This window comes from Sciurus vulgaris, assembly GCF_902686455.1.
Source record: "Sciurus vulgaris genome assembly, chromosome: 7".
NCBI lineage: Eukaryota > Metazoa > Chordata > Mammalia > Rodentia > Sciuridae > Sciurus > Sciurus vulgaris.
This window is the reverse complement of record NC_136467.1, coordinates 32,785,978-32,812,360: the sequence shown is the minus strand read 5'-3', so window position 1 is coordinate 32,812,360 and position 26,383 is coordinate 32,785,978. Positions and strand designations below refer to the sequence as shown.

Here is a 26,383-nt window from a genome sequence, read left to right as displayed (position 1 = left end):
AGTTTTACCAAGAACTCTGGTAGAATAGTAAATCTCAATTTTCAAAAGGACAAGTTTCTGTTTATGTTTAACCTATACATTACTCTAATAAAAATGATATGTACAATAACTGCACTATGCTTCAACACTATTAATTTGTGGGTCACTTTCTTTGAATTTTAAGTTTTGGTGATATCTGCCTTCATATGTAAAGTGCTATTTACATTTTCTAGGTCCTAGACTTACTTACTATTTTTATCTACTGGGTATCATATTAATTTATCATCTTTGGATAGGTATGAGTATTATTAGAGCACACATATATTTTTACCCAGTCTGTCCTTAGAGCAGAAATTCTATTGCACAACTAGAGTCTGCTGCCTAAGTATTTGTACTGGATGTGGAATATTATCCTTGTTTAATAACTTTATCATCTTTACAGAAACAAAAATTAGAGTGATACATGGCTAGAACATTAGACCCAGAACCTCCACAGGAGGAAATGTCAAAAAACAGGCATCAGTTATCAGTATGAGATCCAAATGAGGTGTTTCAAGAAAACTTTTGACATCAACGTAGTTTTCTAATTGACTCTTTCAATATTCTTCTTGTTATTCAGAGCCCTGAAAAACTCAGTTTTTTCATTTTTTTAATATGTATTTTTATAGATTATTAGAAAAAATATCTTGCTGCTTTTTAAAAAAAATCAGTTAAATAAATAGGATAATGTGTTCAAGAATCTTTTCCTCACCAGTGTCACTTGATGGATTAATAATTCTGGAACTTCAGCCTTACTTAGACCCAAAGTAGAGTTTATTCAAGTTCCTCAGCACCACCAGAGCCTGGAGAAGACAGCAGCCCCGATCACACATTAACTGCATCTCCCAGAGTGACCCTGGGCCATGCGGGCCTCCACCATGGGATGAAACCTGGGACAATGAAATGAACGCTGGATGAGATGAACAACTGCCCTTGTCACACGGCCTGCTGTTTCTCTGCCCTTGTGCTCCTTTCCCAGGCCTGTCACCAGACTCTGATGAAACCACAGATGCAGAACGTTTGCACAAGATGAAATGGTTCCCAGGGAAAAACCTACATAAACCTTCTAGCTAATTCTTAGTCAACTTAAAATCTCTCATTCGGGCTGGGTGCAATAGCTCATGCCTGTAATCCAGAGACTCAGGAGGCTGAGGCAGGAGGATTATAAATTCGAATTCTGTCTCCACAACTCAGCAAGGCCCTAAGAAAATTGGAGAGACCCTATTTCAAAATGAAAAATACAAAGGACTGGGGATATAGCTCAGTAGTAAAATGCTCCTGGATTCGATCCCCAGTACTAGTCACTAATTTGGGAGGTCTCGCAGCTAGGAAATACATTATTATTAATTTTCCTCTTGCCTTTCTATCAATAACACCTCTGATGTGTGTGTTTTCATGATAATGTTGTGCAGGTTATTTCTCAAGGAATTGAAGACTACTTTTGCTGAAAAACACAGACTTTTCATTTGGTCCTGCAGATGTTTAATGGGTGATTCAAACAGGATGAAAAGGTTTGGTCTGTCTTCGTATGAAGCTTGCTCCCTTTGGTGCCATAACTTTTGGTTCAGAGTCTACTTGGCTTTGCATGTGGACATGTTGATCGCTCATGGGCCTGGTATGTTTTCTTGTATCTCACCTCTGTGTTTTTTTTCAGAAGCTATGTCAGCCCAAGCACCCAAAGTTTTCAGCCCCATTATAAGACCCAGATCCAGCCACAATGCCAGGATGTGTGCCCAGGATGATGGCTCCAGCTGGCAGAGTTACTAAAAAATTCTCAGGACAAGTTGACTGACCGCTTGCTGTGAGGAGACCCACTTAGGAGCCCAGGAAGCCCGAGGAGGCTGGAGACCAAGTGAGGCAGTCACGGTGGTCCCTACCCTGGCTTCTTGTGTTCTTGCTTGAGAGGATTCCAGGAAAGACACAGACTTAGTAAAAGAAGAGCGAAGTTTATTAGATGGGATAGGAAAGGAGAAAGTGGGGACAGACTCAAGGGACAGTGTAGGTCTTCTCAGAGACAAGAAAGGTGATGTTTTAGTCAGTTTTTTTGTTTGTTTGTTTGTTTGTTGTTGCTGTTGTTGCCACTGTGACCAAAAGGACAGTTTTAGAAGAGAAAAAGCTTATTTGGAGGGCACACAGAGGAGGTCTCAGTTCATTGATGGTTGACTGCATTGCTCTGAGTCTAAGGCGAAGCAGAACATCAAGGTGGAAGAGGGTGGTGGAGAAGTTTTTCAGAACATCACACTAGGAAGCAAGAGAGAGAGTGAGCTCACCTCACCATGGTCAAAATATAAGCCCCAAAGTCATGCCCCTATTGACCTCCCTCCTCAGCCACTCCCCACCTACCTACAGTAACCATCCGGTTAATTCCTATCAGGGGATTAATGCACTGATTAGGTTAAGGGTGTCATAACCCAATCACTTTACCTCTAAACTTTCTGCATTGTCTCACACAGGAGTTTTCGGGGGATACCTAATATCTAAACCATAACAGATGATATGCCCTTTGTGCCCTCAGGTTTTATTGGGGATCCCAGGGAAATTTCCAGAGAATCCTGCTCAGGTTCACCTCGACTTTTGACTAACATCAGGATTGCATTAGACTTCCATGTCCCTACTGTACACAGTAAATGTCTGAGGCAACTCTAGGTCACTTTTTCCCATGCTGACCAGTTCTAACCTGTTCTGACAGATTTTATGATTAGGGGAATTATCCTTGTCTCCCGGCATTCTGGAACCTTGTCTTTGTAAGGGCCACAAAAGTTCCCCCAAAGATAACTTATGTTGTTCTTATGGCCATTTCTGGGCTGCATTTCTCTGGAAGATAACAGATTGTAAAGGAATATAGCATCCTATTGACTTAAGCCAGGCAGGGCTGCAGGTAAATTGCTTTTTAAAAGAAAGCATATGGGGTAGGCACAGTGGCCCAGTTTATAGAATTATTCCCTTAACTCCATGTTTCCACGGCTCATATCTGTTTCCTATCATGACCCGTGGTCCAAGTCTCACAAAAAAGAAACATCTTTTGGAACCATACCTCTGACCAATGAAAAAATGCCCAGACTTTAGCCCACTACAGCAAATCAAATCAATAAAAGCTCACATCTCCCTCTGTTTGTAGAACAGTCTGGTCCCTTGATCAGTGTCCCAAGCAAATGAATGCTAAGTACTATCCTCCTTTCTTGCCCACCCCTGTACTCCACCATTTTATACCATACAGTCATACAGTAGGGGACAAGCAAGCGGGGAGGATGGGACTTCTTATTTTGGTAGGACTGCCACAACAAACTACCACAGACTGGGTGATTTAAACAACAGAAATTTATTTTCTCATGATTCTGTGGCTTAGAAGTTCCAGATCAATGTGTTGGTAGGTTTGGGTTCTCCTAAGGCTTTCCTTGGCTTGCAGGTGTTTACAGTCTTCACCTGTATATATCTGTGTCTTTATTGACTTTTCTGAAATGGAAATGAGTCATATTGGTTTAGGGTCCACCTTAATGACCTCATTTTACCTCTTTCAAGATCATATTTACAAATACAATCACATTCTGAAATATTGGGAGTTAAGGACTTCAATTTATAAATTTTCAGTGATATATTCAACCCATCAAGAGAACTGAAATTTAATGTTTATATAAATAATTAGCCCAGCCAACAAATAAAATCATTGAAAATCTTAAGCAGAACTGAATGAGAGATGCATTTTAATAAAAGTGGTAAGGAATTCAAACTTCTTGTAAGTATATTTTGTAATGGTTTTGTAGTGTTTTTCTTAACCATAATGTTTATTTCTTCTGCATTAAATGTTCATTATATTCATTTGATGCAAACAATCCTGTTCCTAGAAAGACTTATGTTCAAATACAGATAAGTTTAATAGAATAGTTTTTAATCTTACATAATCTGGTGTGTGCCTAAATAAAGAGAAATATTTTTCATTCAGTTATACTGGAGGCCACTATTAGCAAAAGCCAAGACAAATCCTTTACTTGTTCACCATTTTTAAAATTATCCCAAATAAAAGACAAAATGTAAATATTCTACCAACATAATGAGTACACAATAGGTGTCATAACTACTAACATTATTCTTCCTGCATACTCTGTCAGTTCAGGTGACCCACTTGATGCTGGATCCTTCTCATACAGTCTCCCGAAGAGAGTGACCGTTAACAGAGGTCCAGATGTTGGCTTCAGGCTAAACAAACGTCCATCACTTGACACCTAATGAACAAAAGAGTGGACAAGGTCTACCTTTAAGTTCTATAATCCCACAATAGTTATGAGATACAGTGTAACTGGATGAAGAAATAATTTTTAAAACACAGGGTGAATTTCATCTTATTAGAAATATTTGAAGGCCTGGGATGTAGCTCCCTGGTAGTATGCTTGTGTAGCATGGACAAGGCCCTGGGTTCAATCCCAAGCACCACCCAAAAAAAAAAAAAAAAAACAATCTTGGAAACATTTGAAATGTTTTTTAAGCATAAAAAAATGGAAGCTATGAAACTGGCAGTGGTTCATTTATTATTGAACTGCCTATGTCAATTCGTTATAATTAACTTACTTGAAGAAGTATCCATGAGTTAATAAACACAAAACAATGGATTTTGTAGTACATAAGAGACAGGTCTAGTCCTCTAAGACAAAATAACGATTCCTACAAATGGTCAGGAGTGATTGATCCACGGGAAGTTTGAACTGAACTTCTATCATCCCCTGCTACACATCACATCCTCCTAACCTCCCTATGGTTCTTCCTCACCCAGAAGTTGTTTCTGTTTAGAAAAGGGAGTGAGACCAAAACCTGTAGGAAATATCAGTGAACTGATGTGGCTGAGAAGAACACAGGCAAAGCAAGCAATTATTTCTAGACTTTGGAGTTTTTGTTTCCTTGCCAACATCAGCCACTGATGAATTCTTTCTTCTTCAGCTTTTCTTTCTTTCCTTTTTGCCTATGGTCACACCAGATCTTGACCCCTACAATGAGAGAGATTCCCTAAAACATCCCTAGGCCATCACTCCCCAAAGATCCAAAGGAATCTCTGATGGAACTGGTCCTGAACTCTTCTTGTTGAATATTCTTCCTACACAGCAGACCCTACATAGTCCAGCTTCCTCCCTATAACCCCTCAAGTGAGATTTCCTTCTTTGTTCTCAAAGACACACATTATTACATGAAGAACTTCCAGGCAAGAAATTTAGCCTGTTCAGTGTCCTTCATGGTCCCCCCCACCCCCCCACCAAATAATCATACCTTTTCCAAATGGAGACTTTGGGGGTATTTGGAAGAACTTGGAGGTTTTGAGGTCAAAACGTACTTCCTCTTACATGAAATTAATTGGCAATACCAAGCAAAGATTGTTACCTCAAATTCTTTAGGTGCAAGCTGAACGTCACTCAGCAATACCTCAGGGAAGACATACTGGGTTCTGAAAGTGCCACTGAGGGAGAACGAGTCAAACCTGGTGGAAGCTGTGTCAACTGAACCGCCACAGGTGCGCAAGTCAGTGGTCTCACATTTCAGCAGAGTACAAATCTAGAGAAGAAATGCAAATCAAGAGGTTATAGAAAATTGAGATGCACATGTAATGAGCTTGATCAGTGTACGCAACTGTTGAAATGTCACATTGTACACCATGCAATGCTTACTTGTTAGGCACACTTTAATAAAGTTGCAGGAAAATTTTTAAATGAATTGGTTAGTTTAATGCTAACTGCTCTAAAAATAAAAAGTCATAAGAATGTCAATTGAAATACTCTCTACCTTGAAAATAACTGTGCCCCTTTAGCTGGTAAAACAGTGTTTCCTCATAGAGTTGTCAGGTTTATTGCTGAATAATGAATAACTAATGTACTCATTAATAAGATAAAGGACTTCTTCGGGTTCCAGTACTTCCAGAAATTCTCTGTTGAACAGATTAACCACGTAAGGAGACAATAGGATCTTTAACCATGAACAACTATATCTTCATCTTTCTCAAGTTAGCAATGTTTTTAATTATCAAGAATGTTCTATGTTTTTAAAATATTTAATCTAGACACTAGTGTAACCTCTTATTGCCTATTTCACATAATAAAAAAGAGTTAGAGTTGTAATGAGCTGCAAAGTTGACCTAGAGGCAATCCCTGTAATTGGGAAAGTTCATATCCTTTATATCCAAACAAGGACTGGAAAAAGTCAATAAAGTCCTTCTCCCACCATATGACATTGTCATTTCAATGTAAAATCTAAGTGTATGAGTCATTTCACCATTCAGATGGAACATTCCCTCCAGGAGGATCCATACTCATTTAACTCCATCTGCAGCATCTTCCAAATCAACATCATTTCTTGCCTGACTGAAGCATTAGTCTCTAACTGGTCTCCCTGCTTCCATTTTGGCAGATAGAAGGGAAGCACTTCAAGGAAAGTTTGTTAAGATGAGAGACAAATTATTTTCAAGTAATGAGAGAATGAACACACACTTATATTTTGTTCCCTTAAAATCTTATAAAAACCAACACTTTTTTTAAAAAACAAGAGAAACCCTTGGGATCCTATAAAACCAACATTATTTTAAAAAAGAAAGAAAGAAAGCTAAGAAAACAGAAGGATGACCATGGTATAACTTCAGAATCTGCACATTGATGCAAAAAGTGGTTACTGACTCAACAGACCTCTGAAAACCACATCCTAAGCTGGCCAATGGGGAAAGGCAAGAATCAACCATCTTCACTGCAGAATGCCCAAAAGATTTCATCACTGGGACCACCTGGTACATCATCAGAACAGTGCATAAAATTGCAGTAGCCAAAGTAATGAAAATTAGTAGGAAGTTGTGAAGAATGCCTTAGATAATAAACCTCCCACTACAGATGGGCCATGGTTCCACCCCTCCTGTGGTAAAAGACTGGGAATTTATTTCCAGAGAGATAAAGCAGATGGTCTTTTATGGAAGTATGAAAGACTAGGTTAAAGGGGATTATATGAATGAGTCACAGTGATTGTTGGAGACATCTCCCTCCACCATCCCCCACACCTGCTCTGCAAGAGGTCATTTCCCTAAGATGACTCCCTAAATGCAATTATTAACTTCAGGAAAAGCAAAGAGGGAAAGAATACAACCAATGCTCTCCTCTGAATATAGTAATGTAAATAGTATATTGATATAAATAAAAGTGTAGTGGAAGGATAGTAGATGGGATGCAGGCATAATGATGTAGCATAGCTAAGTGTTCATCTACGAGAGTGGAAAATAAAAGATAGTGGTTAAAATCATGAATTTTAAAGAAGAGAAGCACTATTAGGAAACATGAATTGGATTGTAATTGAAAAAAAATGAGTCAAATTTCTCACTGGAAAAAGGAAACTGGATGTATTATGGATGAGACAACTGTTTCGTCACATTTTTAGTGTTCTTCATCTTCTTAACTATGTGCATACAGTGCTTAATGAAGATAAATGAAAAAAAGAAAAGATAGAATGAATCTATGTGGTGGTGCACATCTGTAATCCCAGCAACTCGGGAGGGAGGCTGAGGCAAGAAGATCACAAGTTCAAGACCATCATCAGCAACTTAGCAAGGGTCTAAGCAACTTAGCAAGGCCCTGTATCAAAAAAAAAAAAAAAAAAAAAAGGCTGGGGATGTGGTTCAGTGGTTAAGTGCCCCCCTGGGGTTCCATCACCAGTACCAAAAACAATAAGAACAAAAAAAGTAATCATTTTGGCAGTAGAACATAGAAAGTCTTGGATATGTTAAGAAATGAAGGGATAAAGGAATTTAATTAGGACTAAAATTTATGAACAAAACATAGCAGTGTTGCATAGAAATATAGTGAAGCGTAAATTCCAGAACAACAACTAACAGATGGACAAGTATTTGCCTCCTGAAAGGGGGAGGGGGCAGACTCAAAAGTGAACTAGGGTTTCATAAACCTCTAGTGCTATTTGTCTTCTTAATTATGCCCATGAATTACTTTGACTAAAATTAATGAGATGGGAAGGGCTAGAACCAATCCAGGTGAGAAAAAGGGACAGGACGTCCAGCATAAGAGAAGAACTGAGGGAGGAAAGCAATTGAAAGGAATTGCTGCTTGCAACGTGGCTGGTGTTGCTGTGAGTGAAACCTGGCGGTGTCAGTCTGATGATGAAAAGGCCAGGTTGTGGTTATGTTTATTGACAATTCTACTAATAAAATAAACATTTATTAAGGACTTTTTACATGCTGATCTTAGTGCATAACATCAATTTATTAAATCAAACTTCCTCAAAACCCTATAAAGAACTGTCTCAGAAAACCTCAGCATATGAGGACCAAAGGCAGAAGGTGCTGAGAGATCTAGAAAGAGGCAGACAGATCCAGAGAATATGCTGTATTGTCATCCTTTCTCCAGGACTAGGAGAGGTTCTGTAGTAGTGTACTCGAACTTTGCAGGTCCTCTTCCTATGCAACATTTGTCACAACTAAAACAAATAGCAATTTTCTATATTTTCTGTTCAGTCCCTGGCTCCCCTTAGGTTTAGGGGACTATGGCTCTCTTATTCATCTAAGCATCTCCAGCCTCTAGCAAGTGCCTAAATATAGCAGGCATTGCATGAGTATTTGATGAAAGAGAGTGAGTCCACACATTATAGGTGAGGATGGTCATAGACTGAAGGAGGCTAAGGGGTTGGCTCAAGGCCGGGTGACTACAATGCAGTGAGTCAGAGATTCAACCAGGATTTGATTTGATTTTCTTTTTTTCTTTCTCCTTCTCTCTCTCTATCTTTCTTTCTCTGCATTTTACTTTTTTTTTGGGCAGAGTTTTTAGTCCCTAATCCCTTACACTGTTGAAGAGTCAAAAGCCCCAGAAGCTGGTGGTTTGGAGGACTGTCACCTGAAGGGAGGTTATGGAGAGGGTGCAAATAATAATCCAACGAGGAAAAATTCCCAAGTGCATTTGGTAAAGGGAATTAACTTCTTTTCAATGATCTTTTCCTTTTTCATTGAATTGCTCAATAAATCTTTAAAATACATCGGCTGCTCCCTCTCCCACTCTTTTATAGCAACTGCTTCATATCTTTTCTTCCTTCAAGGTCTGCTTCTAGTTGTTTTATCCAGTCTTTTACCACTTCCTACTCCGTAGAATGTCACCACTTCCTTCTTTGCCCACACCCTTAAGTCTTACAAAATTATGTGTATTTACCAGAGAATATGTAGAAAGTCTGTGAGGCAAGATGGGGGCTTAGTTCATGCTTCCCTCTTTGTCTTTTTCTTCTTTCCCTTAGTTAGGAAGTAGTTTTTAGTAACACCAGAGATTTTTCTAGCATCATATAGCATCACAGACTATGAAAGATTATCAATATCATACAACCAAGTCCCCTTATCATCTGCACCAATATCCAAAATTTTCTGAAAATAGGAATTGTTTATAAACATTTTGGCATTAAAGCCTAAATGGAATTAACATAAGTCTATAATCTAGTTATTTAAGCTATTTAGGGTAAATATTCCCCTGCTTTCCAGTAGATAAACTTACAAGTTTGATTCTGGGTGTTGTCTCAGACTCTGACAGCTCTACGTTCAGGAGCAATAGTGTTTGTAAAATTAGAAAATTCCAAATTCCAAAATGTGTGGTATCAACAGAGGTAGCAACCCAGCAATAGCAACAGAGGTCTTGGTTTTACCTGAAAGAGTCAACCCACCTACCAACACTAAGAAGGGACTTTCTACTGTTCTCCTTGAGTGGACCCAAGGCTGAGGAAAGCAGAAAGATAGAACGAGTCTGAAAGGGAAGAAGAGTTGAGAGATTGCTGTCTTATATGGTAGCTGGCTTTTTACTTTGAAAACATGTCACAAAAATTCACTATTTTTTTAACTTAAAAGTTTTATATGATAATACAGTATCATATATATGCTTCATATTTAACTTAATGTGTTAGTATACCATATATTACATGGTAATGTTTATGTGACAATAAATATTCTTCTATATGATAGTTTGTTCATCTGGTTTTCAGTTGTTATGCTCACAATCTCACAATACTATTTTTTCCCTTCCCTCTAGCACCTTCAAGAACTGATTAGGAGTATTTGTTCCTCCTTTATTTTTATCCTTTTCCTCTTTTGCTTCTCTTTGCCATAGATCTATACAGATAATCAAGGCTCTCTCATCTGCTAGAAGAAGAAAAAATTCCTGACCACAAGTCTCTGTCCAGCCCCTGATTTGTTTCTCTTTTTCCTGTCTCGGATAAGGTTTTTGATGAAAAAATATTCACTCTTCTCTATATTCTTACTACCCTTTGACTTCTCAACCTCTACAATCTGTCCTTCACTCTCTCATTATGAACCAAGGAAATTCCAACACAATTGTACCTATTAATGCCAATATGTAAAAACAGTGCACAAATATGCCTCATAATTTCCCCCTTCTAAGAGTTTCTACATCCTTGGTGTCCATTAGAGTTGTTGTTGTTGTTGTTGTTGTTGTTTTTAATTCTCTTTCATTGCTTAATCTTTATCTGCAAGTTCCTATTCTTTTGTCCATTTCCTGCCCTGAACAGAGGAGCTTCAGAAAGTTCCATTTTTAGTTCAGTTTTTCGTTTTGCTTTTTAAATTCTGTGTATAGTCTCCTTTGCAATGTCATTCTCTCTTGCAGGTCATATCTTCCTGTTTCTCAAAATCAGTGTTTCTAAGTCTAATCTTCCGTCAGCATCAGCCCCATACATTCAATAGCTTCTCTGCTGGTTGCAGCTGGGTGGCCCATAAGAACTTCAAGACCAGCAAATCCCAAACTGAACTCAGCCTCTCCCCATTACCATCCAATCTGATCCTCTTGCATCATGATCTGTCAGAAGCATCACATCCACCCAACCACTCTTGCCGGAAACTGGCAATTTTCTAGAGTCATCATTCTACTTTCCTGTTCCACATTAAATTAACTGCTGAGTTTAATTTTCTAAATATTTATTGACTGTATACCTTTTCCTTATCCCTACTAACATAATCTTGGTTCAGGATTTTAGAAAAACTATTTTAATAATCTATCTCCTCTCTATTTTTTTTTTAACCTTAGTTTCATGGTGCAGAGTATGCCAAAAAAAAAAAAAAAAATCTACTCCATATAGATCTGATCATTTCATTTATTTGCTTCTACTCCATGTAGATCTGATCATTTCATTTATTTGCTGAGCACTTTCCCCAAACTGACCAACACCCAGAGAATAAAGGTGGGCCACACAGGGGCTGGAGATGTAGCTCCATGATAGAGCACTGACCCAGTATGTGTGAGACCCAGGTTTGATTTCCAGCAACACAGAAAGTAAAGAAAAGAAGAAGAGATGAATCTCTGTTAAATGTGCTGGATTTGAACATGTGGATGTGATGTTCCTTCCAGGCTTTCTCCCAATTCTTGCTTCTCCCACCCAGCTCTTCCTGCACACTCTTCTTTCCCACTCATCTAATTCATTGTTTGTGCTCCCCACTCCACTGAGAATTCCCTACCGCTCTTCTTCACCTGGATACTATCATCATCTCTAGAAACTCCCCTGGATTCCCAGTTAGACTGAGTTCAACTCCTTAGCACTCCTACAGCAAGACGTGCCTTCTGTGTTCTCTCACATGTAAACCTACGCTGAAATTATCTAACCAAATGTCTTTCCCTGAAATTCAATGAGGAGCACTTAAAACAGAGGAAAGAAAACACCTTTCTTTAGCACAGTAGGGTAACTATTGGACAGAACAATTATTATATATTTCAAAATAACTAGGAAAAAGACTATAAAATTCCCAACATATAAAAATGATTAATGGCTAAAGATATGAAAATGCTTTTACCCTTATTTGATTAATGCATATTGTGTACATGTACTATATTACTATAATGTACTCCATAATATACATACATTTTTAAAAAGAGAAAAAAATTATAAAAGACATATGTGTTTCTCTTCTACTAGGAGACTAAATTCTTCAAGAGAAGGGCCAATATTCATTCATCTTCCTATCATTAACAATGGATAGTACCCAGTATATGGTAGGTACTCAATAAATGTTTATGAAAATGAATAATCATTGGTATAGCCTCAATCGCACAGTAAATAAAATGTTTGCAAAGGGCAAGTTTCCAGCATTCAGGGACTCAGTCTCAAACAACTTTTTGAATAATATGACACGATATGACTTTGATAAGTCAAACATAGGGTGTTCTGGGAGGACATGAAAGAGACCCAACCCAGGTGCATGGCTGTGGTTACAGAAGTCTCAGGGCATATTTCTTAGTGAAGATAACAACTGGAATGTTCTATGAGAAATTATTGGATGTGGGTCACCACAGATAAAGGAAACCAACTGCAAATGCCCAGATGTCCTGCATACTTTTCAAATTGGAGGTGGGAAATTGTCTTCATATTATAGAAACCCAGGGCACATGTGGATAGAAGTGAGAGAAGAGGAACGAAATGGAAATGGCTCTAACATCAAGACCGAGAGTCTGTTCTGCTTGGGAACTTCATTTGTCATTTAGTAGTCAGTGAGGACATTTAAGCATGTAAGTAGTAAAATCAGAAATGACTTTTCATAATTTTTGTGATTATAGCATAGGGAATGGAGTGAATGGATCTGAGACTGTCTACAGGAAACTGTTTTAGGAGAGTATTGCAATAATTTGAGTGAGATAGGATGGGGGCCAGAACAAGGAAGAAAAGAGCAGAATGAGAGGAACATGGAGGTCACTTGTTCTTTGGGGTTCCATCTTACCAAGTTGTAATAGCCCCTTTTTTTAAATGTTGAGGATTGTGAGAGCTCTGATTCTCAGCAGCAATAAACCATTCCACCGAAAAAATCTTAGAGGATAGTTTCAGCTGTTTCCAGTACATGATTAGAGTTCACCTCTTTATAAACAAGATAGGAATAAGTGAACATATAGAGAAAATGTCTAAATTTATTCAGGCAGACTATATCATAAGTGTTTAATTATTCATTAAAATGATCTGCAATCTGAATAATTTTTATTTCTAGTACTACAAATAATGTTCTACTTTGATCCAACCCATTTAAAATTAGACTGACATCTAAGATTGCAAGATGTAGCAAATAAAAATGCAGACTGCCCAACCAAATTTGAATTTCCAATAAAGAATTATTTTAAGAATACGTCTATTCAAAAAAGTGGAACATACTTAAACTACACTAAAAAAAATCATTCACTGTTTGTCTTACATTCAAATTTACCTGAGTGTCTGTATTTGATCTTGCAACTTCTGACACCAAACATTACCTGTAGGTAATAGCTCCCTTCAACAACGTGCAGTCCATCAAAGGCCCCTAGGGCATAAACTTCATCTGATCTCTTTTCAGACATCTCGTAGCTTAGATGACAGCAGAGATCTTTTTGACAAACTGTGTAATTTCCTGTGATTTCTGTGAGCTCCACAAAGGTGAATTCATCAAAAAAGACAGTACCCTTGAACTTCTGGTTTCCTGTTGGGAATGCATCTATCCTGCTGGCATAAGAAGTCCAATTCACTGTGGAATGGGCTGGATGGGAATCCAGTGTTGAGATGATAAGTTTTCCGTCTTGTGTCTTCATATCATAATGAAATGCTTTAGGGAAATCAGGGGCATAAATGCCACTTCCTGGAAGTAATCAGTTGGGGAAATGCCATTTTAATTAGGAAAGTAAAAAGAAATTACATAATTCTTGTTTTAAACTCGTATCATCAGTTCAAGTCAACCTATGTACTTCATTATTTTCAGTAAAATATGATAAGAGGGGAATAGCGAGAGGAGTCCCGATAAAATGTGGCAATAAGAAACCAAGAAGGATGTAAAAATGGTGAATTTTGGAAAAAGAAAAGGAGTATGCATTCAGGTTAAATAAAATCAAATAAATCTGTAAAACAATTTAGATTGAGATTGATTCTGAAGAATGTCACCAGCTAAATGTTCAAAAGTTAAGAACTGGAAAACAATTGTATTAAGGAGTACGTGTTAGTGTTTAAAAAAGCATTTTTTTTATTTTTCTGATTATATCAAGCCTAAAAATCTTTTTAAAATGGTCTATTAGTGCATTATAATTTGCATATATATTGGTGCAATTCAAAGTCTATGTATCTTAAAGATCACACATTACCTGTCATTCTATTTGAGGGGTGATGTATATTAGATGCAAGGAAATTGACTCCCATGCCCATAGCCCAAGCTGAGTGGAACTCAACAGCTGACAAATGTGGCAGGACATTCATCCAAGCAGTTGGGAAGAGTATGGTGTCCACATGGAGATCTTTCACCAGGGCAACAGCAGGATCATGGAAGAGAATATCAAAGCAAGTGAAAATGCCAAACTTTCCAAAGGTGGTATCAAATGTCACCATCTCAGGCTTTTTGGGTGCATTGAATTGCTCTTCACCCAAGAAAAGGTTTTGCTGTGATAAACAGAAGATGAAGGGAAATGAAATTCTTTTAAGATGTTGGTCTGGACATCATTGCATCTAAAAAAGTGCAAGCTCACATCAAGTTGACATTGCCAGTTTCATCTATGATGGCTGCCTTCCTGGGAGGAGCTGTGCTTTGGAGAACCTGAGGCCACTCCAGTGAAATGGAACCTTTGGCTCCATCTTCACATGGCAGCTGTGTATGGGTATCCTCATCTGTCTTGAATCTCACAAGGTAAAGTGGTAAAATAGTTCATCTGTTTGCCAAGAACACTTAACTGTTACCTGTGGGCCAAGGGCTTTATTTTCTCTGTTGTCAAGACCAAGTCTACCTGGTGAGGAGTTTTTCATTCTATCTTTGACTCATCAACAGGGCAGATCTTTAAAAGAGCAAAGTCTAAAAAGAAACCTTATATTTCAATGTAGGTGACTCCTGCTGACTCTCACACACACCTAGAACAAACTCTTGTACTCCAAAATGTACAGGGGATTATAAGAACTTACCACATTTAATCGTTACTTTCTATGTATACTTATTATCAATAATAAGAGGGTTTTTTTCTTGTTCACTTTAATTCATTAAGCATTTAGTAACTCAATTATTTGCAAATTAGTTTTACCTTATGGTAGCGTGCCACCAGTTTTCCCTGAGAATCAAACACCACATTAGTATTGTATTGGTAACGGCCATCAGGGGGACATTGAGGATCACTGGTATTGCATGACTTCTTGTCCCCTATATTTGCCACCACATAGATAGAGTTATTCTTGGCCAGGCAGCTGAGTCTTTCTTGTACTGGATTGTAGCCAAATCTGGATTATATTCATTGGAAGAGAAAAAAAAAGTTACTCAAGCTTAGCTTTTTATAATATTTTCAAGTTATTTTTGCTTTTAATAAAATTTAGAGTGATAGTTGTCTGAACCTATCATTTGATATATACAAAAATAAATTCTGAATAACAGTAGGTAAAAGAGAAGGATTTAGACAAGAAGAGGGTTTAGAGAAAATTTGGATGTAGAAAACTACTCCAGTGTAAGATTCCAAGTCATGAATTTTTTCCTTCACAGCATGTATTATAAATATAGTCACATATTCACTTATGTGTTCAGACTTATCATTCAATGTCTGTATTATCTATAGATATAATGAGGCAAAGACCTGCATACCCTGCATGCTGAACCCATGCCTGACAGCAAAGAATAGTTACAAAATATTTTGAATGAGTGAACCAATACCTATGACTAGGAGGATCCTGGAAAGATGGCAGAGTAGAAAGCAGAACACACCAGGAATCTAACTACCCAGCTAGACAACAACTGCACTAGTAGAAACCATCTGATAAACTACTTTGGAACTTTGAACTTCATTCAAAGGCTTGCAACTTCCAGGGGGAATTTGGAAGGTCAATTGTACTTAATTTTAGTCAATTTCAGTTCTGAGCTCAGCAGTGGTTTCCTATCTCCCACCCCAAGCCCTGTGACAGGATACTGCATGTGTGTTCCTGGAGCAGTTTGCAGACAGCTTGCAGGCTCAGGGTGAGTATTAGGGCTCAGTCCTCTAACATCAGGTATATGTGTTCTGATCAGTACTGGTTCCTTCAGAATATGGAGTTACAGACACAGAGGCAGACAGCCATGGTTGCACACATACACATGCATGCAACTCACGGTTGCAACTCCTTCCTTTCTGACCAAAGTGACTGCCAAGGTATTCAAAGGGCCTTCTCAACCTTCTTTTCATTTTTATCTTTTAGGAGCCATACATTTAAGAACTAAGACATACAAAATAAAGATGCCACCCAAACTTAGGAAAAGATGCAGGCATAGAAAAGACATGAGATCCTCAAGCTGATCCTCAACAATAATGAAGAAGACAGAGGAGAAGAAAAACAAAGAGAAAATAAAAAAACCAAAACCAAAATAAGCCAGGAGCTAAGTGAAATAAGCTAATCCCAAAAAACAAAGGACAAATGTTCTCTCTGATAAGTGGATGATGATACATAATGGGGAGTGGGATAAGAGAAGAAAGGAGGAACTTTGGATCATTTAGAGGGAAATGATGGGGGAGGGAGGAGGAGGCAGGAAAGATAGTGGAATGAGACAGAACAGACATCATTACCCTACGTATGTCTATGATTACATGTGTGGCATGAATCTATATCGTGCACAACCATAAAATGAAAATTTGTACCCTATTTGTCTGTAAAAATAAAAATAAATAAATTTTTTTTAAAAATTAAAAAAAGCAGTAACTGACCCTCCCAGGAAAAAAAAAAAAAAAACAACAAAAGATTTCATTAGAATTTTTTAATCATCCCACTGCACTAATTTGACTATATTAGGTTTGTATTTACTTAATATATTTGATTATGCAATAAATATGATGAAATAAAGGGAGTTATTTCTATTTAAAAAAATAAGCCAGGAGAAACCACCCCTAAAAATGATCACAGTCAGACCTACTAAACAAAGGCTTTAAAATAACTGTCTTGATGGCATGTTGGTGCACGCCTGTAATCCCAGCTATTCAGGAGACTGAGGCAGGAGGATTGCAACAGCAAGGCCAACCTGGACTATTTAGGGAGATCATCTCTCAAAATATAAACAAGGGCAGGGAATGTAGCTTAGTGGTAAAGATGCAATAAAATTAAAAATTAATCATTAAAATTTATGAATATGTTTTCAGGCACAATGTATGATGATGTAAATTTGTGGAATTAATAACTGAAAGAGAAAAAGATAATTTTTGATGTTACTGAAGTTAAATAAATACAAATTAGAGTGTTATAACCTTAGGATGCTAAATGTAATCCCCATGCCAACTACAAAGAAAATAGATATATAGATAGACACAAAAGAAAATGAGAAGGCAATTTAAATGTCTCAAAAAAAATCAACTAAATACAAAATAAAACACTAATGCAGGAAATGAGGAACAAAAAGCTATAAGGAATATAGAAAATAGCAAAATGACAGAAGAAAGTCCTTCCTTATCTTTAATTACATTATATGTGAATTAATTAAACTCTCCAATAAAATGACAGAGACTGACAGAATGGAACTTTAAAAACATAATTCAACTCTATATTGTCTACAGAGTTCCTTTAGCTCCAAAGAAACAAATAGGTTGGAAGTGAAAGGATAGCAAATGATATTCTATGCAAATGGTTACTAGGATGACTATACAGGTGATCCCCTATAGATGATGATTAGACTTACAGCTTTTCAACTTTATGGTGGTGCAAATGCACACTCACACAACCATTCTGTTTTTTGTTGTCAGTACAGTATTCAGTAAATTACATGAGGTATTCAACATTATATTACAAAATAGTCTTTCTTAAATGATTTTGCCCCACTGTAGGTTAATGGAAATGTTCTGAGTATATTTTATGTAGTCTAGACTAAGATATGATGTTCGCTAAGTTTAGCCCACTAAAAGTATATTTTTATTTATGATATTTTCAACTTATTTAATCAGGACATAATGCCATTAAAAATCAAGGACAACCATTCCTGTTATTAGACAAAACATTCTCTGAGTCAAAAAAGGTTATAAAGTGCAAACAAATATATGTATTAATATTAATATCCAGAATACATAGAGACTCCTAAAAGTCAACAATGACAACAAATGAATCAAAAATGAGCAAAAGAGTTGAATAGATATTTCTCCAAAGAAAATACATGAATGGCCAATAAACACATGAAAAGATGATCAATATGACTAATTGTTAATGAAATGCAAATCAAAACCACAGTGATAGACCACCTTATACCCATAAGGATGGCTATTAAATAATAATGAATAATAAAAAGTGTTTGTTAGAATGTGGAAAAATTGGAACCCTGCATATTCTTGGTGATGAAGTACCTGCCATAATGGAAACCAGTTTGTCAGTTCCTCAAAAAATTAGAAGAGAACTAAAAATGAACCACCAATTTCATTTTGGTATATAAACCCAAAAGTGTTAAAATAGAATTATCTCAAAGAGATATAAATATACCCATGTTCATAGAAGTCTTGCTCACTGTAGCTAAAAAGTGATAGCAATGTAATGGATAAGCAAAATGTGGTACACATGCACACACACATGGATATTATCCAGCCTTTAAAAGAAAGGAAATTCAAAAAGGATGATTGAGAACATTATCTTAAGTAAAAGAAGTAAATCACAAAAAGACAAATGCTATATGATTCCATTATATAAAATTCCTAGAGTAGTCAAATTCATAGAGAAGGGAAATGACATTCAGAAACAAATAAATTCAATTCATAATGAAAGTAATAATAGAATTCTGGTCTTTCAGACACTGAAGATCTGGGGTGGGAGATGATTATATAAAATATAATTATGATACAATGAAATGAGAATAACGTGATTAACATAAGTAGTATTGAACTTTGTCAAAATCAAGGTGTCTCTATCAGCAGTTATAGTAGTTGGTTTGTGTGGTTTTGAGAACTGATTCAAAAGCGGAATTCCTAAAACATTGTTAGCCACAGTGCATTCAGAAAGAAGTGTGTTCACTAACATGATTCTCCCAGGTATGTGAAATATTGACTTTCCTACATTAAAATTAATAGTGCTATTTTTATGATACTTCATTTTTTTTTAGTCTATACAAGATTTAAACCATATACACAGTTCTGCTCTATCACTTCCTAGGTTAAATTTAGCCTATACAACCGAAGAATGGGAAGTTGTTTTCCATGTATGTATAATATGTCAAAATATATTCTACTGTCACGTATAACTAAAAAGAATAATTTTGTTAAATCAGCCTAAGTTTTAAGTGTTTTGATACAGTAGCCTTATCAACTATTTGATCAATGAGAAAGGAAAATCATTAATCCTAAACTGACATGTGCCTCTCTTTTGCAATCTGCTCATACAGTTTCAAATTACAATCCACACAGGGAAATATTTTTCTGTTCACGGGCAAGAATTTAGAGACTAGTGTTTGGATCTTGTTTCTCTCACTAAACACCTCCTTCCTTTGCCTCCCAAGTCACTGAGATTACAGTTGTGCACCACCACATCTGGCTGAAATGTGATGACTTCTAAGCTATTTTCTAACACTGATTTCTATGATTTCATAATTCATATTTCTGATCCATAATATGTGAAAAATAAAGTATTTTGAAGCTTATAGTTCAAAATGAATCTATGCAATGGTTATCAACAAAGTTTTCCCAGGTAAAAGAAGCTGATGTTCATGATTGACTTTTTCACATTCTGTTTCTTTACCTGTTAGGATTATTACAGGGGATCCAGTTCACCTGAGGGTTGGGGATATCCTCCAAGTACGGGTAGATAGACTCCCTGCTGAAATTGTAACCATAAATGCCATCTTCTGGAGTCACAATTATATGTACGCCCTGTTGAAAATATATATAGTTAATTAAAATATTATTCAAATAGGGAAATTTGAAGGGGGTAGGGATTCAAGAGGGACTAAACGGCTAACATCCATTTGGGTCTTTTCTTCCCCTTTCATTCTTATTAGCTTGTTTCCTATATTGATATAATTTATTTTCTTTTCCCAAAGGCTTTAATTTTCTAATCTTGCCATTGCCTTTTCTATATAACTTTTTCATTCTCTCAAAGATGTTAATAATTTTCCAGTTCATTCTCAGCTCTGCCACCACTGCAGTCATTAACTATAAACCTGGCTCTTCCTGAAATCAATCCCTCCCTGAACTTTGACCAATTGTTGCATCTACTGTGCCAGGATGGATTTATAACTCAAATTCTCTGTTTACTTCCTCTTCTGCTCTAGCCTTCCCCTACTTGGCACTCTGCAAACAGAATTCCTGTTCCAATGAAGGAGGAGAGTCACAGTTACCTGAATTGTTCTGAGGCTAGAAGCACGGCCTGAGCTAACATGAGCACCTTTGGTTTGAAGGGTCACCTTGAAGGTTGCTGTGGTCTTAAAGGAAACAACTGGACTAATTGAAAAAGAGCATCGAATTTCCTGATAATGCCATATTTTAATACACATGAGAATATACACTGACAGATTGTGTTATATGCATGTTACCAGTAATCTGCATCACTTATCTCTGCTCCATACCTGACATATGAATATCTTACTTAAATCTTATTTGTCCAAAACACACATTTAATCTGCATGCTTTGCTTCAATCTTATCCCTTCATTTAACTCCAGGACTGACTGTTCAATAACACATATACTTTTGTCCTACAATTAGAATAAAGCATGTAGCATATAATACACACCTGCAAGTAATTTGTAACTTTAATTTGTTTTCAGATCATAAATTTACCTGAAATCCTGCAAAATCTTAAGGGTACAAGAGAACATTGAGGCCATGAATACTCTGAGGATAGTACCTGTTCCCTCCCCCATCTGTCTGACACCCCCATCTGTAGCAGCAGAAACAAGGAACAAAGATGTTGAATTTATAGCAAGTTTCTCAAAGGTCTGCTGTTTCTTAGTGATGACCAAACCATTCCTTTCTTAGCTTTGCTGTCATTGTTGGGAGTGTATGAGTTTATTTATTCTGTCAATTTTGAAATGAAAGTGAGATTCTAACTGTAAAACAAAGGATCTTGGCTATCCTGATACATATGTCATCTAAAATTGTAACTGACCCTGATGACACCTACCTGTCCCCTAGGACCCATACTTCTCACCGAATCTAGCACACTAGAGAGATGGCAGAGATGTTACCTGACTTGTTGCTGATTTGATTGCTCCTTCCAAAACATCAAGATTTCGGTTCATGAATACTAAGGCTTCTTCACGAGACACTGGGGTGGGGGTAGTATCAGGCAGTACCACTGCATGTTCATAAACAGCTGCAATAAAAGTATCCAAGGAGCTGGCTTTTAAGACACAGAAAACCGAAATTGCCACATAAGCCAGCAGCTGAGAAGTGATCATGCTGAAGTCCAAAGATACTGCAAAACAGAGTGTGTCTTGCTATTTATAGATGGAAATCACAAGCGGTCACATGGTTTCCAGAACTTAGTACTTTAAAAACAAATTGCAAAGACTAATTTTAATTGTAGAAAAGTTTGTTTTTCAATGATATAGGTATTAATTGATTACTCCCACCCCTCAACCCTCACATGAAAATAAAACTTAAAATAGAAAAGTAGAAAAAGTCAAATGAAAAGAAAAGGTGGTTCTCTTCTTTAAAATGAACCCTTTGTACAAGTAATTATTAAAGACTAATTTATGACATTCCAAAATATTCAGGTTAAATTCTTTAAGCTATCCCAGTCTGTGTGTATATGAAGTTTTGGAGTACATAAAAGAAAAATTACTATGAAATGCACTTTTCTAATCATCTTGCATTTCCTAGAGTAGACAGGAATGTTTGTCGGAGTCTTTGTTTTTAAGGAAAACTTAAAATAAAGGTCTCATTTGCTAGGTATAAAAAGAAAAAGACTAATTTTAAGAAAACGTTGTGCCTTCACATTATTCTTAGGCAACAAAAGACCTTTTCTTGCAAGGGTGATTTGAGAAGAGCAAATAAGGAAATGTATTCTTATTAGTTTGCCAAGACTATAAAGTATCACAAACTTGGTGGTATAGACAAAAATGTATTGTCTCCTCATTTGGGGGGTTAAAAGTTCAGTGCAATGTGTCACCAGGGTTGGTTCCTACTCAGGTCTCTGAGGGAAGGCTGTGTTCCAGGCCTGGCTCCCTGGCTATCTTTTCCCTCTGTCTCTTCAGATGGTGTTTTCCCTGTGTGCATACTTGTGTCCAAAAGTCCCCTTTATCATATAGGTATTGATCATTAGATTTAATGCCCACATGACTCCAGAATGACCCCATCATCATTAGTTCCCAAATAAGGTCACATTCAGAGGCACTGGACTTCAACATTAACTTGAGTTCCAGTCCTCCTGAGTCACACAACAAACACCAGCTCCCTCTGTTTGTTGGCCTCCTTTGGACCTGCCACACATCCAGGTGAGCAAGGGATGCTACATACTTTGCAAAGAGATGTAATGGTTACAAAACAATTGATAAAAGGAATCTCAAAGCTGTTATGAGTCACCAAGAGGTTAAAAAAATACTACTTTGAACTTCTTAAATTAAAAATATTAAATGAAAACCTCCCACTGAGTTTCCAATATAACATGTAAAAAACTTGGCAGTCATCTCGCCCATTCTCACCATAAGAAAAAAGTCAAACAACTAAAAATCAGCAACTTTTCTTAGAAGCATCAGAGAATTCAGGTCATAGAACAAATGATCACTCTCAGTATTGGAGAGACAGACGAATACAGAAGATAAAAACTTGAAGGAGGAGAGTCTGATGTGGAGCCAGTGCTCTGACCTGTGATGGATGAATTGCTAGAAACTCAGTGTGGACAATCTTGACAGTTAGAACTCTTGAATGGGGTTGTAGGAGTCGCTCTCACATTTGTGAGTTTTACCTCCAGAAATACCACCAGGTTCTCAAGGAAAATGGATAAATATCAGGATAAAAATCCCCTGTGCTTCCTGCAGAGGAGAGAGAAAATAAGATCATTATGAAATATACCCAGAACATTCTCTTCTCTCCTCCTTAGCAAAAGCCTGCCCTTAAGGGAAAGCATATTACCAGGGCCTAATCTACCTGGGAGAAGGAGACTTCAAATCCAACTCCTCTAACCTTCCACAAGAAAGGGTAAAATCTCAACTCTAGCTGCCTCTACCTGGTTCATAACCCTCCTAAGGACAGAAGAAAAAAGCTTGGAGGCACTTGTGAAGGAAATTCACAGCCCTGGGTACAGGCTCCCTAGAAGAATGAGACGGAGTCATAGTACCATGGGACACTTACCTAGGCCCTAAGCATTACCATGCCATCAATCTATTTCGGACTTACCTGTCGTGTACAAGGCTCCAGATGAAATACTGCAGATTCTTACAAAACCATGTCAAAACAGGACCTGGAAATGAGAAGCAACAAGAACCAAGGAAGTCAACTGCTTCTTGAATGGAAAACGGACAGCCCACTGCCTAGACAGAGGCAAGACCCACTGGAATTTGCTGACAGAGCAATGATGACACCAGCCCAGGCAGCAGGCCCCAGGAGGAACTCAGAAGCAAGTCCTGCCAGTTCAACCAGAGAGAACTAAAAGAGAGGGGAAGGAACTGAGAACAAGGACTGAATGGGATTAGCACTACCTGTTGCACTTCACCTGGTGAACTCTGAAAAGCCATGTACACACTGGTGCACCTGTGTGTGTGGTGAAAGATGAAAAATCTGCCTCTTCATTGCTAAAAAACGTATATGTATATATTATATATAAAATAAATATATGAAGATATATATGTTCATAGTCATTATAACTCCATTAGTCATTATAACTCCATGTCAATTCCCTGATTGGCCTTAATCTGCTTGATAAGATGTTTATATAATCAGGATATATATTTTTGGCATAGAACTTAATAAAACTATTTTTGCATTTTTTAATGTAGCCCCTAAACATTATTAGGTGGCCTTGTCACAAGACAAAATTACAACAATGTAGCTTAATGATCTTCATTGCCTTTATTTTAAATTCCAGATTTGGGGAAAATTTCATTCCAAAAAATAGAATAAGTGTTCCTGTGACCTGAGCAAAATAAGCTGGTTTTTTCAGACAGAGAAGGCTGAAGAAAAACAAAAGGACAAAAAAATGGGACTGTCATTTCAAAGTTGCTTTCCTTATAAAGTAGGAACAGGGAGACAGAACAGTAGGAAAAAGTGATTGTTTTAGATCCAGTTATTTCAGATCACTTCTTTTGTGTAAATATTAAAGCAGAGGGATCTTTATTACCTACCAACTGAAACTGGTCTTTTTGGGAAATTTGGTCATTATCTCTCTAATCCTGATTTCTCAGAGGGTCAGATAACCACTATAGTTCCATTTGGTGACACTGAACTTTAGAATAAGTGATTCCATTTGGATTTTCAGCCTGTTCCATTGGGGTTCAGTGCAGGAGCTTAGTCCAAAACAAAGGCATCTTGTAATTTCTATTTAACAACTTGAACTGGCTCTCAGGAATTTGTTTGGTAGCTTAGTTTTTTGTTTGTTTCTTTTTCTAACCAGGGAGTTAAATTCTGCAGTATCAGAATTACTAGTTGAAGCTATGAGTGGTTTTCCTCTCCAAAGAAAGAGAGAAAAAGAAAGGGAGTCATGTCTGTGAAAGCTGAGTTTAGTATGACTTATAAGTCATGGTAAATAACATGAGAAGTGAGGAGAGGAAGGGAGGAAATCTAGAGGTGAACGAAAATAAAAAGTGTGAGTGGGTGTTAAAAGATAAGGGGTAAATCAACTTCAAGAGGGGGCAGTTCAATTGTTCTCTCATGGAAACTAAGAGCTAAGAAATGACCATGGAATCTGGTTTTTGAAATTTTCTTTAGTAAAGAGTGCAGAAGTTTGCTTAGATAAAACTGCACGAAATAAAGGGTGGTGAGGAAGCTGGGGCCACTATGCATAACCACCTCCACACAGTGGTTTATGAGAAACAAGGAAAAAACCTAAGAAGGAACCAGTGTAAGGCCTTAAAGAGGGAAGGTGCCCATATCCCACATGGACAGAAGAAATCCAGTCAGTGTGGTATCATCTAGGATCTAAGAAAGATGAAAATGGGAATACCAAAGGCATTTTCTGCTGCTCAGAATGTCTCTGGCTTCCTGGTCCTGGATTAAATTATATTGGGTGGGAATAAATACCTAGGAGAAGTCTAGGAATGCAATCTTCATACTTTGACATATATAAAATACAGGTAAAAAGGTGTCTCTTAATTCAGCAATCCTCAGTCACCCCCACAGATCCCAGAGAACCCACGTGCTCTCATGTGAGTCTCTTCCCAGAGGTAATCAATGACTAGCCAGGAAAAGGACTCAAAGGGCCAGGGGAGATGGGCCAAAAATTGTTAGGGGAAAGGTGACAGGATGGCTCTTTCTAAGAAAGCTCCTGGCCTTGCGCATGTTGCAGCAAATCTCTGAGTACTTCAAGAGGACTTAATCAGAATCGGGTAGATTATAGGTAGAAAAAAATTCAAGATGTAGTCTGAAGGAGATCATTTAAATATTTTTTATTTGCATTGCAAGTATCTAATTTTCTTTCAAATATACCATAAGAATCAAGTAGATTATGGTAAAAAAAAAAAAAAAGATAAAGGAACAATTCTAATTGGCTACAAAGTTGTTCATAATCATTTGAAAAGTTGCCCTAGTGTTTTATTTGACTGGAATCAAATAACCTCAGCACAAAGTTCACCCTGCATAATGACAAATGACATGTGTTAATCAGGATTCACCAGAGCAATGAAGATGATATGAGATATATACTGATTGGATAAAAATGATCTCTTATATTTTATATGTCAATAAAATGATAGAATAGATATCCTATAGTTTATATTATTAATGATATATATGATTTTGATTATGATGATTAGGACATATTTGATACTGTTTTTCACAATTATAGAGATTGAGTAGTCTCATGGTCTGACATCCATCTGCAAGCTGGGGACCCAGGAAGGCTGGTGCAATAGTTTGAAGGCCTGAGAGGTAGAGAGTAAATGATGTCAATTCCAATGCAATTTGAGGGTCTGAGCACTAGAAGCCAGAAGATCTAGGTCTAGTTGAAGCAGTCAGAGAGAAAATGAACAAAACCTTCATCTGCCTTTCTTTTCTACACAGGTCTTCAAAGGACTGATTGATGCTTAACTCAGTCCACTGATTCTAATGCTAATTTCTTTCCCAAACACCCTCTCACATAAAGACAGAAATAATGTCTAATCAGCTATCTGGGCATCCATGTCCAGTCGAGTTAACACATAAAATTAATCACCATCTAATGGAATCAATATTTGCCTACATTAGAGCAGTTACTACAAAAGGATTTTTCTAGGCCCTGCTCACACTTACATATATAGTTGACTATTCTTATACAGACTTACAGGAACACATACATGTAATGCGTTTTTGCTGAATCAAATATGCGCT

The 26,383-nt window shown here is 37.1% G+C and overlaps 1 protein-coding gene across 3 annotated transcripts; it reads right to left on the bottom strand.

The window, feature by feature from the left end:
* Positions 1-1,948: 1,948 nt before the first annotated feature.
* Positions 1,949-21,353, bottom strand: VNN1 (vanin 1). 3 transcript variants are annotated; one of them, XM_079146246.1, is made up of 8 exons: positions 21,109-21,353; positions 19,663-19,793; positions 15,030-15,222; positions 14,109-14,400; positions 13,254-13,612; positions 5,383-5,553; positions 4,099-4,238; positions 1,949-2,259 (listed from the first exon to the last, which is right to left on the bottom strand). In XM_079146246.1, the coding sequence occupies exons 1-8, from the start codon at positions 21,319-21,321 to the stop codon at positions 2,247-2,249; spliced, it is 1,512 nt and encodes a 503-aa protein (XP_079002372.1). In that variant the 5' UTR covers positions 21,322-21,353; the 3' UTR covers positions 1,949-2,246. The 3 variants fall into 3 exon arrangements, with proteins under 3 accessions (XP_079002372.1, XP_079002373.1, XP_079002371.1); XM_079146247.1 differs by lacking the exon at positions 1,949-2,259 and having other exon boundaries at positions 2,361-4,238; positions 21,045-21,171; XM_079146245.1 differs by lacking the exon at positions 1,949-2,259 and having other exon boundaries at positions 2,365-4,238.
* Positions 21,354-26,383: the final 5,030 nt, after the last annotated feature.

Coding starts and splice junctions, on each gene's coding strand:
- VNN1 (XM_079146245.1), bottom strand. CDS start 21,321: ATGATCACTTCTCAGCTGCTGGCTTATGTGGCAATTTCGGTTTTCTGT. Junction 19,794..21,108: donor TCAAATCAGCAACAAGTCAG/GTAACATCTCTG, acceptor TATTTTCAACAG/GGCGTACATATAATTGTGAC. Junction 15,223..19,662: donor CCCTGTAATAATCCTAACAG/GTAAAGAAACAG, acceptor AATATAATCCAG/ATTTGGCTACAATCCAGTAC.